At 41.3% G+C, this 16,866-nt stretch overlaps 2 protein-coding genes across 7 annotated transcripts in view; one reads left to right on the forward strand and one right to left on the reverse strand.

Annotated features, from left to right (window-relative positions):
- The window catches only part of HECTD1 (HECT domain E3 ubiquitin protein ligase 1), a 94,077-nt gene extending 85,144 nt beyond the window's left edge, over window positions 1-8,933 (reverse strand). For 2 of the 6 annotated variants that reach the window (XM_024134161.3, XM_024134158.3), the window contains exons 1-2: window positions 8,769-8,932; window positions 7,166-7,439 (exon numbers count right to left, since the gene is read on the reverse strand). In XM_024134161.3, coding sequence (XP_023989929.1) covers window positions 7,166-7,305 — 140 coding nt within the window. In that variant the 5' untranslated portion in view covers window positions 7,306-7,439; window positions 8,769-8,932. Of the gene's footprint in view, window positions 1-7,165; window positions 7,440-7,844; window positions 7,946-8,768 lie in introns of those variants that run through there. The other 4 variants (XM_028495670.2, XM_024134167.3, XM_028495671.2 and 1 more) reach the window with 4 other exon arrangements.
- LOC102983646 (translation initiation factor IF-2-like) overlaps window positions 8,088-16,866 on the forward strand; it is a 62,898-nt gene continuing 54,119 nt past the window's right edge. The window contains exons 1-4 of the mRNA XM_055088480.1: window positions 8,088-8,095; window positions 8,213-8,635; window positions 8,736-9,643; window positions 13,747-13,865. Coding sequence (XP_054944455.1) covers window positions 8,088-8,095; window positions 8,213-8,635; window positions 8,736-9,459 — 1,155 coding nt within the window. The 3' untranslated portion in view covers window positions 9,460-9,643; window positions 13,747-13,865. The remainder of the gene's footprint in view (window positions 8,096-8,212; window positions 8,636-8,735; window positions 9,644-13,746; window positions 13,866-16,866) is intronic.

A 16,866-nucleotide genomic window follows, 5' to 3' on the forward strand; every position in this document is an offset into this window, starting at 1 on the left:
AGCCTGTGCTCCGCAACGGGAGAGGCCACAACAGTGAGAGGCCCGCGTACCACAGGAAAAAAAAAAAAAAAAAGAAAGAAAGAACTGCAGAAGAAATAAAAACTCAAACTTACACAGAAATCTGCATGCTAATGTTTATAGCAACTTTGGTTATAATCACCAAAACTAGAAAAACCCAAATGTCTTTCAAGAGGTGAATGGATAAACCATCTGCAGTACATCCATAAAATGAAATACTACTTAGCAATTAAAGAGACAGCACTGTTATACACACATAGATGACTCTCAAATGTAATATACTATAAGAAAACTCAAAAGGCTACACACTGTATATATGATTCCATTTATATGACATTCTGGAAAAGTCAAAACTATAGCAACAGAGAAAAGACCACTGGTTGCCAGGCACTGGGGTTGGGGGAGGGTTTAACTTCAAAGGGAGAACTCTAAAGAATTTTGGGGAATGATGGAACTGTTCTGAATTTCAGTTGTGGTGGTAGTTACACAACTGTATGCGTTTGCCAAAATCCATATGTAATTTAAATAAATTTAAGACAAAATTAAATAGCACACATACAATAATCACTGTCCTCCCTGAATAGTGCTAAAAGAACACATCTAAGGCACAAATAGATGCATCACAATTAAAGGGTTATTAAAACTTTTAAACTTGCTAAATATTTACCTCTTACATCATAGGTAGAAATTATTTTTACATATTAAACCCAGTACTATACTATAATACCATTTATAGACCCAAAGGTGTCCTAATTAGGAAACTTTAAGATCACTCAATCTCTACAGAACTACTGTCAGATCAGTCAACCACACAAATGAGATTTAGTAGAATGTTCAGATGAATCCAACTGAAGTAATAGTTTCCAAAATGCTACCTGCAATGATGAAAGAATCTTTCCCTTATGGAAGCAGAGATAAGTAACTTAAAACAAGAGCAAAAAAAGTTTCATGAGGTTACAAAGAGAAAGAATTTCCCTTAGGAACTGTAATCGTTTCTATACTATTACTACCATATGCTTTTTCCAGACTATATGACTTGGACCAAGATTTCAGAAGATTTACAATATAAAGAAATTTAACTTTGTTTAGATAAAGGAAGTTATCTATAGTGGCGATATTTTACTGAATATAGTCCCTAAATTGAGCACTTCATTTACTAAAAAAAAAAAAAAAAAAAAAAACTAAAAATTTTAACTGTAAAAGATTAATAAATTTTGTTTCTTGAAGATAATAAATAACATCTTTTGATCCATTTTATCTTTTATTCCATTCTTGCCCCTGCCCCCAGCCTTGACTCTGTATTGCTTAACTTACAATAACTCTTGGCATACAGTTAAAAATTACAGCCTTCCCTCTCAAAGAAAAAAGGGGTAAGTCAAATTCCAATATGTAGACTTGTTTTTCTCCAATTAAAATACACACACAAAACTGACAATTCGTTCAACAAATATTTATTGAATGCCTTTTGTTTTGTTTGTTTCGTTTTGTTTTTTTTGTTTGTTTGTTTTGCGGTACGCGGGTCTCTCACTGTTGTGGCCTCTCTCGTCACGGAGCACAGGCTCCGGACGCGCAGGCTCAAGGGCCATGGCTCACGGGCCCAGCCACTCCGCGGCATGTGGGATCTTCCCGGACCGGGGCACAAACCCGTGTCCCCTGCATCAGCAGGCAGACTCTCAACCACCGCACCACCAGGGAAGCCCTGGTTTTGGTTTTTTTTTTGGCCGCACTCTGCGGCATGTGGGATCTTAGTTCTCCAACCAGGGATGGAACCTACTGTGTCCCCTGCAGTGGAAGCCTGGAGTCTTAACTACTGGACCGCCAGGGAAGTCCCTTACTGAATGCCTTTTGGTGCCAAGCACTGTGCTAAGTGTTGGGGGTAGGATACAAAGATGAGAATGACAGTGCTGGGCTCTGAGGCATTAAAAGATCTAACGACACGGTCAACAAGTACTATGCAAAGTATACATATATATTGCTGTAAACTAGAAGAGTGTTTTGTTTTTTACATTTTTAAGGTGAGAGACACTTTGAAAACAAAATGAAAGCTCACTGAAGCTCATTATCTATGAGCCCCCTAGAGCACTGACAGAGCATGCTTCTCATCTTCCAGCACTTCTCTCTGCTGTCCACTGAAAAGCACATATACAGCTGCTCTGTTTACAGAAATTCACTTATCTAACTTTTCAGGATTATATGTGTTTGATACAATGAACATTCTCTGTGCAGGGAAGGCTCGGCTGCAGGACTGATTAAAAAAAGTAATTTCACTTCCCTATTACTCTGCCACTGGGTAGAAGAAAATATGGAAAAGGCAGGTACATTAATTGAAGTGGGTAGAGAAAACATCAATACATATTGATGCGATCACTGTTTCTCCTATAGAGAAGAACACGATGCTCTTCCTCCAGCAGACTCCTCAACCAGTTTGACTCCAAAAGTACTTTCCATAAGCATTTTAAGGACTATGGAAAACAGGCACAATATAAAGAATTTCTTCAATTTGTTCAATATCTGGATATTAGCTACTGTACACCAGCAGTATGCTTAGCAATGGAAAAACAAAAGTAATAGTAGTATGTATGCATGAGATGCAGCAGAGGTCTTTGAAGGCATTTAAATTTCATTCACTAGGTAAAGAACACAAAAGATTTTGTAAAGAGGAATAATACAGTCAAATCAGTATTTTTAGACTATAGTCAATTATACCTCAATAAAGCTGGGGAAAAAAAGACCATAAAAATATTTTAAGACTGTAACTCTGCGTATAGTTAGCTTATAGGTGGGGATATCTGCTATGAAGCCACTACCACTGCATGAACATAATCACCTCCCATACCAATCCTAGATATTACCATTCTCTTCAATCTCCTACTTCAGGGAGAAAACAGACATCATCAGACAGAAATCCCTTCAACTTTTTACCATCAAACCTAAAACATCTCCCTCTTTCCTGTGTTACAACAAGAAACACTACCTTAAATCTATCTCTCCACCAGTGGACCAGAGCTTTGATACTCAAGGTGGGATTTTCCAACCAACAACTTCAGCATTATCTGAGAGCATACTAGGAATGCAGAATATCAGGCACCACGCCATACCAACTGAATCAGAATTTGCAATGCTAATAAGGTCCCCAGGTGATTCACATTATGCACATTACTCCCAGTTTCTCAGAATCCTTATACTATGAATTATCCATTCTCTCTCCTAACTCTTTGACCTCTAAAAGAAAAAGCCCCACACTCCCATTCCAATACAACTTCTCAAAAATTTTTCCACACTCCCTGTCTCCATTTCTTTCTTCAACTCATTCAAATCTGGCCCTCAAGCCACTCCACTCAGCTCTCATTAAGATCAATGATCTTGGGACTTCCCTGGTGGAACAGTGGTTAAGAATCCACCTGCCGATGCAGGGGACACGGGTTCAAGCCCTGGTCTGGGAAGATCCCACATGCCGCAGAGCAACTAAGCCTGTACACCACAAGTACTGAGCCTGTGCTCTGCAACAAGAGAAGCCACCGCAATGAGAAGCCCGCACACTGCAATAAAGAGTGGCCCCTGCTCACCGCAACTAGAGAAAGCCTGCGTGCAGCAATGAAGACCCAACGCAGCCAAAAATAAATAAATAAAACAAATAAATTTATTTTTTTTAAAAAAAGATCAATGATCTTGCGAATGTTGCTAAATCCAAAGGACACCTTTTAGTCTTCACCCTACTTGACCTCTCACCAGTATTCAACATAATTGTTCTTTTTCTTCTTTAATCACTCTCTTCCCTGTGTTGAAGCCACTAATGATGCAAAAGAATGGTGGATAAAACTGCTGGTGCTTTAGCATGAATCAAGGCAGCGGCACTAAACTGTACCACTAGTAATGGTATGGTATTCTTCACTGCCAAGCTCTAGCATGGGGGGGAAAATTATTTATTTTACTAAACCTCAACCCTTGAATACGTATCTTTTAATATCCTACTTAAGGAAATAGAAAGTAAGCATAAAGCACTTCTGCATAGGAAGAGTACTTGTACGACTGTTGGAGAGCTGAACTAGCCACTTTTTTTCATGCAACATCATTTTTACCTGAAAGAACTTCAGGCAAATTGTGGTTATTCAGACTTGGATATCTGGCAAACATTTTCTCAAAAATTAATCAAGTAAGCCTTTAACTTCAAGGAAAAACAACTGACAGTATTTGTTGCCAATGATAACATTCAAGCTTTCAAGCAAAAATCACAACTTGTACCTGCCACCAGGAGCTTGACAGAGCGTTCCAATATTTAAAGACCTTTCTGATGAGATTAGTAGTCATAATAACAAATGCGAGTTTGTGATACTGTAGAATGACATATGGCAACATTAGGAATATCTGTATAACTCAGTAGACCAATACTTTTCACATGACCAGTGCATGACCTTTCAAACTTAAACATGGGTTTAAAAAAACCTACTCAGGGACTTTCCTGGTAGTCCAGTGGCTAAGGCTCCATGCTCCCAATTCAGGGGGCCTGGGTTCAATCCCTGGTCAGGGAACTAGATCTCACATGCCGCAACTAAAGATCCTGCGTGCCACAACTAAGACCCGGCGCAGCCAAAAGAATAAATATTAAAAAAAAAAAAAACCCACTTAAAGTACCAGAGAGACCAACAGATTTTAATGTACAAGAGTATGACAAGTTCACTGATATTTCAGAACCCACGTTATAACTAACCCTTCAGAAACTATCACTTGCCTATACACTACTAATATTAAAAAAAAAAAAAAACCCACTTAAAGTACCAGAGAGACCAATAGATTTTAATGTACAAGAGTATGACAAGTTCACTGATATTTCAGAACCCACGTTATAACTAACCCTTCAGAAACTATCACTTGCCTATACACTACTATGCATAAAATAGATAACTAATGAAAAACTACTATATAGCACAGGGAACTCTACTCAATGCCCTGTGGTGACCCAAATGGGAAGGAAATCCAAAAAGGAGGGGACGTATAGCTGACTGTACAGCAGAAACTAACACAACATTGTCAAGCAACTATACTCCAATAAAAATTAATTAAAAAAAAAAAACCTATCACTCCCCCCCCAGTTTAGGTATGATATCAAAGCAGAATATCCATAATTACACACAAAAAATGATTACAACATTCCTCCCTTTTCCAGCTACATCTATGGGGCGGATGGGTTTTTTTCATATACTTCAGTCAAAACAACATAATGCAACACAATAAATGCAAAGCAGGTATGAGAATCTAGCCACAACCACACTCATGATCTCAGCCCCTCAAAACATGGGAGTTCCTTGGCAGTCCAGTGGTTAGGACTTGGTGCTTTCACTTCAGGGGCCCAGGTTCAATCCCTGGTTGGGGAACTAAGATCCCACAAGCCATGAGGCGTGGCCAAAAGAAACCAAAAACAAAAAACAAAAACATGGTCCTCTTCCAGTGTTCTCTCTCACTGAACGGCATCATCATCCACTGTAACCTGAATCATCCATGGTACCTCCATGCGACAAAGAGTAGCCCCCGCTCGCCACAACCAGAGAAAGCCCATGCACAGCAACGAAGACCCAACGCAGCCAAAAATAAAATAAATAAATAAATAAATAAATTTATAAAGTAAAAAATTTTAAAAATAAATTAAAATTTCCTTTAAAATTGTTTCAATATAATAAAACTTCTAAAAAATGCCATTACAAATACCTCTACTATATATTACTACTTAATGGAAGACACGATAGTTGATTTGACTGGTAGGTATGACTTACTTTTTAAAATACCAAAAGTAATTCTCAGGTCAGTGAAAACCCTCTAATGAAATCTATGAATGTTCAAAAACCTATTTCACTTTTCTATGAATCTGACCAAAACAAGTGTTAACAGAGCAGCAAAATTATTATGTTCTCAAAGTTTGCCAATAACAATAACTACTTGAAATAAAGGAGTCACTAACAGACTGTGATTTGCGAACTTTGTTCATAAGGATTTTTATCATAATAATACTGTCTCAATGGGATTTACAACTAAGAATTACTAACTATTCATTTATTAATTCATCTTCATTAATCATTCAAAAATGAAGACGATTAAAAATGCTTTGTCAATTTAGTAATTCAGACTTTATTCTCACCTCAAAGAAATTAAGATAATTATACCAAATTTTATGTCAACATCTCAAACATTTTCTACTAATTACTTCAAAACGGCATTAGAACAAATATAGAAGCATCTGAGTTTTCATTTACTTATCACCGGAATTCAAAATTGTAAATATAAATGTAAAATAAACAATGAAAACCAAACGTGTTCAGCATTCAGAAGAACAGTTAATCTAACTGGGCAAGTATCACATAAGAGGAAAAACATGGCATTAATGGCCAGTCTAGTACTGATTCCTTTACATTTTTGCACAAATTCTACACAACCTCTGAATAAAACTGCTTAAACTCTCCAAACATCAAACTCTGTTTCTATTATTCCGAAAAGTATGCTATATGGTTAACATCCAATTTATACCCTCTCCAAACTGAAATTTACAAAGCAATGATTTGCTTAACAAAATACAGGGAATTCCCTGAAGGTCCAGTGGTTAGGACTCAGCACTTTCACTGCAGTAGCCTGGGTTCAGTCCCTGGTGGGGGAACTAAGATCCCGCAAGCCATGTGTCACTGCCCCACCCCCCCATCCCCCCAAAAAGGTACAGTGTCCTAAGACTTAATACCAATGAAGAAAGGGCAGTTGGGAACATATGTTCATTATCATCTGCATTTTCATGTCAATTTAAGCCAATTACTTGATACAGAAATAGCCACCTGTAAAGAAGAATTTGTATTCTCCCAGCCCATAACATGTTTTAAACTGAATCAATCAAGCTATGGGTTAAAATCAGTATTCCCTACTAATTCCTATTCATTCAATAAACATGCATTTGTGTCATCACAATGATCATTACTGGAGTTAGGTCACCTACCAATTTTTATTTCTCAGAAAAGTGTAAACGGAAAACTGCAAGAACTTTTTAAAAGATAGTTTTAAAACTCACTAAACAAAATTCTACACAAACTGAAATCAGCAAATGGTTGAAAACATGTTATGTAGATGTCCCTAAAGCAACCCCAAAGGAAGATGATGAAGGGATGTTACTTACGTTTCAAAACAACGATCCACGTTGTCAGACATCAAAAGCAGCATGCATAGCTGTTCAAGGGCTATTAGTTGCATGTCCCTTTCATCTCCCTGTCCCATCTGTAGCCACTCCAGCAATGTATCTGGATCCACGTCTGCCATGGTTTTTTAAAAGCTTCTTTGCTCAAATTTTAAAAGTAAAGGCAAAAAGCCCTCTAAATGTCCAGGACTGATCAGCGTGGGTTTAAAATTTTTTCCTTTTACATCGGCTAGAGCCAAATTTTCGTGGTGTCCTCCTAGGAATTAGAAAAGACTCATAAGTATGTTTCGATAGAGCGCTTAATGCAGTTTTTCAACTTTCCTTATTCCTCGGGTTTAACTTCATACATTGTACTAAATAAAAACCAGTTTTGCACAAGAGTATAAGCTGATTAGGTTGCTGCTTAACTGGAAACCAGAGCCGTCTTTGTCAAAGACAATCAAACAAGCTTCGGATCCCACTGCTGCTTATCACTAACGTCTGCGCCAAAAGGCAAACAACACCTTACTAAAAAGGTTCTTTTTTTTTTCCAGCAAACTTCTTTCCCCTTCCTCCACCCAAAACCGATCTTCTGATAAGGGTTAGATTCAGTATTTTAAGGAGACTAAGCACTTTGATCCGATTTCCCCCCCCCCAAATTAAGTTTCTACTTTAAAATTACCTCCAATTTCATAAATTCTGCTGACTTCTCAATTTATTTACTGCTCTTCTTAAGATGTCCAAATACAAATGATAATTAGATACAAGATCTATCTACGAATAGAGACTTGATTAGGAATTTTGGCAGTCTTGACAACTGTTCTTAAAAGTTTAAAAAGAAATGCTAAAAGTAAGTGCAATGGACTAACACGTTACGGATCAGAACATAGGCCAATCTACGGTCCTCCTTCCCCAGCCCCACAGAATGGGGTAGTAAGTTAAAAACAACAACGACAGCAGCAACAACATCGGAGAAGCAGCCCCAATAAGCATTAGAAAAGCTCGTAAGCGCCCTGACGGAAGGACAGCTTTGGGTCCCATGTAACGCAGCTGCAGGTGTATAAATCCAGCGGCAGGTCCCGGTGGGCACCCAACGGCGGCGATCTGCAGGGATGACCCAACACTCCGGGCCCAGCCGACTCCGCACCGGGAGGCGCAGGCACCGCGCTCTGGTTTTCCGGCACCAAACCCGGCTAAGTTAGGTACCTGTGTCGAGGAGGAGGGGAAGTTTTGGAGGAGGAGCAGCAAGCCTCTCTGCCTGAGAGGAGGCCGCCGGGGCGGGCAGGGCGATGGGTCTCCCGTGAGCGGCGCCCGTAACTCCGAGGCCCGGCGGGACGTCCCTGGCCCCGCCGGGCGGCGAACCCTTCTCAAGGACAAGGGGGGCCAGCCATGGGCTCCGGCTCGGAGAAGCCGGGTCCCGCCGCGGGCAGGGCCGGGGGAGGGGAACAAAGGGGCTAAGCGGGTGAGTCGGCGGTAGCCCCGCCGACCTCACCAGGGTCCGGGGTCTCGCTCCCGGCCCGCCGCCCTGCATCCCTGATGCCGGCACCACGCCTGGCCTTTCCGACCACCCGAGGCGCTCCCGCCTCCCGTTCCCTCAAGCTCTTACCCGGGCCTGTCGTCCCAAACCGCCCCGGTCCAGCTCCAAGCAGGCCGCGGGCAGAGGAAGGCCCGGCCGCGGCCCTCGAGTTCCCAGGAAGCTGCAGGCCGCGCAGGTCGAGCCGGGCAGGCGGCACAGGAAAAGCCGCGTCTCGTCCCTCCCCTTCCTCCGCCGGGACCTGGTGACAGGGAAGCGAGAGGTTCCCCAGACCGGCGGCCGCCAGCTCACGTCCCGTCTCCGGCACGCGTCTCCTCAGGCCCTGCAGCTCAGAGCCCCGCGCGGTGCTGCCGGCGGCGGCGGCTGGGGGATGCAGCGTCCATCGCGATCCGGGAGGGGGATGGGTGGAGGGTCGGGTGAGAGCCGGGCGGGGAAACTGCGGAGGGCAACCATGCACCGCGGAGGCGGAGCAAATATGCTCTCCCCGCTCGACCCTGCCGGCCGCCACGTGGGGCGCTGCGGAGACCAGTCGGCACACAGCGCTGGGGCGCCTAGCCGGAGCGCCGGGCGACCGGACGCGTCGTCGCCGCTACCGGGGCCTCGGACTCCTTCGGCCTCGTTGGCTGTCGCTTTTCTGTCCTACGCCCTGCGCCTTCACGCTTCGCTGTCAATCCGAGCGCACTCCCAGCACCCCGCGCACACGGGTGCACGCACGCTTAGCGTGTTTTGCACGGTGTGTACACACTTGCCGTTCTCCTGCTGAAGGCCCCGACGCTGCCCGTCAAAGCTGCGGCCCAGGCGACCTCCGCCACGAGCTTCCCCTCCTCTCGGCTGGTCATCCCTCCTCGCGCACGGAAGTGCGTCGGGGGAAGAAAAGCGCCTCCCTTCGGTAGGCAAACCGCCCGGCAGTTCACCAGAAAGAAAAACTTTCACCACCACCCTAGGAGGTAAATATGAGTATCCTCTCCATTGTACAGATGCGAGCACTGCGGCTGCCAAAAGCGTGAATCAGGCCCAGTGGCGTCCCCAGTAGAAGCAGCTCCTCGAGTGTGCTTTTGAGTTCTTCCTCTGCATTGTAGTCTTCAATATGTCCATTATTATTACCTTCAAACGTTTTATTTCACACGCGTTGAAAACAAAATATGCCTGCTTATGGCATGGGCTTGGAGACATTTAGGATGTAATTAATTGGAAATGTGAATATAGCTTTTTTTTAATCAAGAAATGAATCCATTGGTTTGTGAGATAAGTAAACCCATGCCCCGTACACCCACTGTACTATCACTTTTTCGTCTTTTGAACGAAAATGAGTATTACGTGATAGTATTTGAGTCGTGTTCTTTTAAGCAATCAGAGAAGCTGCTACATATGCTTGAAGAATTAGTATTTTGGAAATTACAGATTTGCACCTCAGAAAACTATAGGTACGTGTCCCATTGTAGCAGGTAAGGGTTCCCAGGTTTCCTGTTAGTAGGTCAAATTAAGAGAAAAGAGTGGAGGATTCCACTATCTTGTCCCAAGTACAGCACATGAGAATAATTATTTGGGAGCTATGAATGTGACTTGGAGCTGCCAGGAAAATCTTCAAGGAGGAAGTGGCATTCCTTTTGGACTTGAAGAATGGGTAGAATGTGAACACTTCAAGGGAGGAGTAAGAATACAGGCAAAGCCTGATCTGTTCTGAAACAAAGGAAAGAGGACCTGTGCCCTAAGCAAAAACCAGCATTAAGCAATGATATAGAAGATAGGAGCTAAAGTAAGCAGGGACTTAAATGTGTGGGGTGCAGAATTTAGGCTGAGGAAACTAACAAGTTCTGGACTAGAACATTGACTGGAAAAATTATAAAAGTCTTACAAAGATGTATAGGGCAAGAGTGTCCAGAATGGCTAAAAGGAGCTACCTAGACAAGGAGATTAACTAGGAGATTGCTAAAATCCACCAGTAGTGGAGAGAGAGAAAGGGCCTAGTTTTTGGCAATCAGAATGGAGAAGAGGGCTTCCCTGGTGGCGCAGTGGTTGAGAGTCCGCCTGCCGATGCAGGGGACACGGGTTCATGCCCTGGTCCGGGAAGATCCCACATGTTGCATGTCGCAGAGCGGCTGGGCCCGTGAGCCATGGCCGCTGAACCTGCGCGTCCAGAGCCTGTGCTCCGCAACGGGAGAGGCCGCAGCAGAGGGAGGCCTGCGTACGGCAGAATAAAAAAATAAAAAAAAAAAAAAAGAATGGAGAGGAAATCTTTAAAATACTTTTTTTAAAGATAGATCAGAATTTAAATAATTATATAAAAGTATAGTTTCCTTTATTCCCTCACCATCTCTATTTATACCACCCACTTCCTACCTGGAAAATTAATGGCTGTAGTATACTTTAAAGAAACCTTATCCAAAAATGCTGACCTTTTTTGTGATTTTATCATTGTATCATTTTTTAATTGAAATGAGATCCCGGAAAAAGAGCATTAAAGGAAAGGAATAAAGCCCTGCAGAAAACAGGAGACCCAGATGAAGGCAACTGACTGTACTTGAATATATGTCCCAAGAAACCAGGATATATTTACATGTTAATATTTCACCTTGATGTCAAAATCTAAGAATAATGAACTTTAAGAATTGCTATGGGGCTTCCCTGGTGGCGCAGTGGTTGCGCGTCCGCCTGCCGATGCAGGGGAGCCGGGTTCGCGCCCCGGTCTGGGGGGATCCCACATGCCGCGGAGCGGCTGCGGCTGGGCCCGTGAGCCATGGCCGCTGGGCCTGAGCGTCCGGAGCCTGTGCTCCTCAACGGAAGAGGCCGCAGCAGAGGGAGGCCCACATACCACAAAAAAAAAAAAAAAAAAAAAAAAAAAGAATTGCTATGTTCCAGGCAGTGTAAGGTACAGTGAGTAAGTCACAGACCTCATCTTCAATAAACCATAAAAGTCTAGAGGAAGGTAGATGTATTCACATCCGCTGTGTCTGACTCCATGATCATACTTATCACATAATATTGTCAGGTACACTGGGACCATCAGGGAGGTAATGATATCTTGGAAGGCTTCAAAAATAATGTGTGAACTATGTTTGGAGCTGGCCAAACATTAAGACCATGTGGAGAGGCATAGAGATGTGGAGAGGACTCCTCTTGGGGGAGGAGAGGGAACAGGCTGCCTTTTGGTATAGGCCCCACTTTCATGAAGGATCTTCAATGTATACACAGTCGGAACCATTCAACAAGATCAAAAAGGAAGACGTTCATTCAAATTTAAACTCTTATCCCACTGATTGGCATTACAATGAAGTAATTGTTAAAATAAATCTATGAATAACACAATTATATGACACTAAGTTTTTTATGTATCGAAAGCATTGTTAGCTGTAAACATTTCAAATACATTACAAAAAATGTCTGGGCATTTCTTCAGCTTTTAACTGGAAATGGGGATGTCTGTGGCTTTCCTCAATTTCTGAGAGGCTCTGAATATGAAAGAATGTAATCAGTCATTTTGGAAGAGTAGGAAATTAAATTTGGCTGGAACCTAGGGTGGAGGTAGTGGCTGGAAGAGAACATTGAGGTTAATTGGAATCAATTAGCTAAGGGTCTTGTGCTAAGGAGTCTGAATGTTGAGTGAACAATGTCGTTCTTTGGGTGATGGGGAGCTTTTGGACATTTTAAACAAAGGAGTGCTGTAATGCAAACCAGGTTTTAGGATGATTAAACACCTTAAAGTTAAAATTGATTTCTATGAAGCTTTACAGTTAGCAAGAGACTTTAGCATATATTATTATTTAATCCTCATATATAATTTTATTATATATAAAAAATGATCTAACAGCATAGGTATTATCTTTATAAAAGAGAAAAAGCTCAGAGAAGTTAGGTGACTTGCTCAGGGTCTCATAGCTCCTCAGGGACCGGTCTCGTTCTCAAACCCAGGCCTTCAACTCTTCGGGCTCTTAGAGTCTGAAGGAATGTTAAAGATAACCTACTCTGTCTTCCCTCATACTGAAAAAAAACAATGTAGTAATTTGTCTCTGCCATCCCTGACTTGTTATCCAGCCTTTTCTATGATATTTCCAGTGTTGGGAAATGATTATTTCATGAGGCAATGCATTTTACCCTGATCTATTAGCTCCAATTATTAAAAAGTGGTGTGGTAGAAACTGGCCGACCAATATGTGAAACCCTGTTCCCATTTTACTACCTGGGTGATCTTGGATAAATTATTTGATTCCTCCAAACCTCAGTTTCCTCATATGTAAAAAAGGATGACAACAGCTACATAATTAGATGAGCGTTAGAAGAGTTGAAGGAGATTGCGTATGCAAAGAACCTAGACCAGTAATTTTCAACCTTAGTTGCACATTAGAGTCACTTGGGGAACTTTTTTTTTTAATAGACTATTTTTTTTTTTGCGGTACGCGGGCCTCTCACTGTTGTGGCCTCTCCGTTGCAGAGCCCAGGCTCCGGCCGCGCAGGCTCAGCGGCCATGGCTCACGGGCCCAGCCGCTCTGCGGCATGTGGGATCTTCCCGGACTGGGGCACGAACCCGCGGACTCTCAACCACTGCGCCACCAGGGAAGCCCTAATAGACTATTTTTTAGAGCAGTTTAGGTTCGCAGTAAAGTTGAGCAGAAAATACAGAGAATTCCCATACACCTCCTGCCCCTATACATGCACAACTGTCAAAATCCCCCACAGGATAGTACATTTGTTACAATTAACGAACCTATGTTGACACACCATTATCACTCAAAGTCCATAGTTCACATTAGAGTTCACTCTTGATGTTGTATAGTCTACGGATTTTGAAAAATATATCATCACACGTATCCATCATTATAGAATAGTTTCACAGCCCTAAAAATCACTGGTGCTCTATGTATTCATCCCATTCACCCCAGCCCCTAGCAACCACTAATCTTTTTACCTTGTCAGTTGTTTTACCTTATCCAGAATGTTATATAGTTGAAATCATATAGTATATAGCCTTTTCATGTTGGTTTCTTTCACTTAGTAATATGCATTTAATGTTCTTTCATGTCTTTTCATGGCTTAATAACTCATTTCTTTTTAGGGCTGAATAATATTCTGTTGTCCGGATGTACCAAAGTTTATTTATCCATCTACCTACTGAAGGACATCTTGGATGCTTCCAAGTTTTGGCAATAAAAATAAGCTTCTGTAAACATCCAGGTACAAATTTTTATATGGACATAAGTTTTCAACTCATTTGGATGAATACTAAGGACCATAATTTCTGGATTGTATGGTAAGAATATGTTTGTTTGGTTTTTTTCCTTCCGGTTTTACTGAGATATAATTGACATACCGCACTGTATAAGCTTAAGATGTACAACATAATTATTTGACTTACATATGTCATGAAATGATTACCACAGTAGGTTTAGTGATCATCCGTCATCTCATATAGATACCACATTAAAGAAATAGATTAAAAAATTATTTTTTCCTTGTGATGAGAGCTCTTAGGATTTACTCTGTTAACAACTTTCATTTATAACGTTAAGCAGTGTTAATTATTGTTATCATGTCATAAATGACATCCCTAGTACATATTTTTCTTGTAACTGGAAGTTTGTACCTTTTGACTACCTTCATCTAATTCTCCCTCCCTCCCACAAGAATATGTTTACTTTTGTAAGAAACTGCCAAACTGTCTTCCAAAGTAGCTGACCAGGGATCGAGAGCCAAGTCCTAACCACTGGATCTCCAGGGAATTCCCCCCATTTTGCATTTCCATAAGCAGTGAATGAGAGTTCCTGTTGCTCCACATTCTCATCAGCATTTGCTGTTGTCAGTGTTTTGGATTTTGCCCATTCTAATAGGTGGGTAGTGGTATCATATTATTGTTTTAATTTTCAATTCCCTAATGGCATGTGACGTGGAGCATCTTTTCATATACTTATTTGCTACCTGTATATCTTCTTCGGTGAGGTGTCTGTTCAGATCTGTTGCCCATTTTTTAAGGATATTGTTCATTTTCTTGTTGAATTGTGAGTGTTCGTTGTATGTTCTGATAGTAGTCTTTATCAGATGTGTCTTTGTGGATGTTTTCTTCACCTGGGGAACTTTTAAAATGTCAGACGATCAGGCCATATCTCAGACCCCTTCAGTCAGGGTCTCTGAAGGTAGGATCTGGACATCAGTATTTTTTTTTTTAATATTTATTTATTGATTGATTTTGGCTGCACTGGGTCTTAGTTGCGGCTTGTGGGATCTTTGTTGCGGCATGCAGACATCTTAGTTACGGCATGTATGCGGGATCTAGTTCCCCGACCAGGAATCAAACCCAGGCCCCCTGCATTGGGAGCACAGAGTCTTACCCACTGGACCACCAAGGAAGTCCTCGGACATCAGTATTTTTTAAAGTCATTCTAATGTGTAGCCAAGGCTGAGAACCACTGACCTAAGTCAATACAATAATAATAATATTTAAATATAATTATAATGATACTATCAACACTCTTCTAAATGTATTACAAGTATTAATTCATTATGGACATTAGCTACTTTGATGTACTATCTATGTTGCCTTGGCCTCTCTGAGTTTTGTTTTCCTAATCTATAAGACTAAGATAATAATAGAAACTAACCCCTCATAGAATAAATATATTAAACAAGATAATGCATGTAAATGCCTACCACATATTAAACACTCAAAAGTGCCAGCTATTAATATTAATTACATTATTAGTTCTGCTCTCTGGTATGGCATGCTAGGTCTGCTCCCTCTTCCATGGGACAGGTCACCACAATTAAAGACAGCAGTCATGATTCCACACCCTTTTTTCTCCAGGCAAAGTTAAGTCTAGTTCCTTCAACAGCTTTACCCTCCTTGGTCATGGTCCAGTTTCTCCTGAAATTCTTTAACTTATTCCTAAGTCTAAAACTGTGCTTTAAATGTGGTCAGACCAGGACAGAGGAGTACAGTCTTCTGTTGCATTGGGTTGGGAGGGTGGTAGTCACATCACTCTTTTGGCTCATACAGAGTCTGCAGTAAACTAAAGCCCTTACTTCTTGCTACCTGAACTGCCAAGCCAGCTTTTCTTCAGTCTTTTAATTTAGTGGTTAATATTTTTGTCCTTAATGTTTAGACTTATTAAATTTCGTCTTGTTGATTCTGCATCAGTGCTGCACCCTGTGGCAATCTCTTTGAAACCCAATTGGGTAGTGAAATGTATCAGCCATCCTTCCAAATTCTTTGTTAGTAGTTGATTAGATAAAGGTGTTAGACAGAACTTGGCCAAAACAAAGGCACTGGTGTGTCACAAACCTTTCACCAAGCAGTTTTTTATGCATTAAGTAACATTCTCTTGATGTAGTTGTTCAGGTAACTATGACTTTACCTAACACTATTTATAACCTGACTCACTTACGTCCTTCTTAGCAATACGAATTTTAACATACTTTTTTAAAAAAAGTGATAATACTGGGCTTCCCTGGTGGCACAGTGGTTAAGAATCCGCCTGCAAATGCAGGGTACACGGGTTCAAGCCCTGGTCTGGGAAGATCCCACATGCTGCGGAGCAACTAAACCCGTGCGCCACAACTACTGAGCCTGCGCTCTAGAGCCCACGAGCCACAACTACTGAGCCTGTGAGCCACAACTACTGAAGCCCTTGTGCCTAGAGCCCGTGCTCCGCAACAAGAGAAGCCACCGCAATGAGAAGCCCGTGCACCGCAACGAAGAGTAGCCCCCGCTTGCCACAACTAGAGAAAAGCGTGTGCGCAGCATCGAAGACCCAATGCAGCCAAAAATAAATAAATTTTTTTTTTAAAGTGACAATACTAAGAAAATGAAAACCAAAATTGAGTCTTGTAGTACAGAATGAACATATTTGTATCCAAGATTTTAAAGGAAATATTGTCAATTGCCTTCTTGAAATCCACTTATTTCAACTATGGCATCCCAATAATAACATTTGGGGAAGTTGGGTAAAGGATATGTATAGGAAGTCTTTTTATTTTTTTTTGCAATTTTTTTGTGTTTGAACTTATTTCAAAATTGAAAGTTAAAAAAATAAGATAGTAAGTTTAGCTTGAGATGACTAATTCTTAGTATTGCTGTCTTCTAGGAATCATTCTTCTTTTCTAAAGATTTCAAAAATGATGTATTTATAAATATATTCTAGAATTTTGACAATTTTTTACAAGATTCACTCTATCCATCATA

Source organism: Physeter macrocephalus, chromosome 11, assembly GCF_002837175.3.
Source record: "Physeter macrocephalus isolate SW-GA chromosome 11, ASM283717v5, whole genome shotgun sequence".
NCBI lineage: Eukaryota > Metazoa > Chordata > Mammalia > Artiodactyla > Physeteridae > Physeter > Physeter macrocephalus.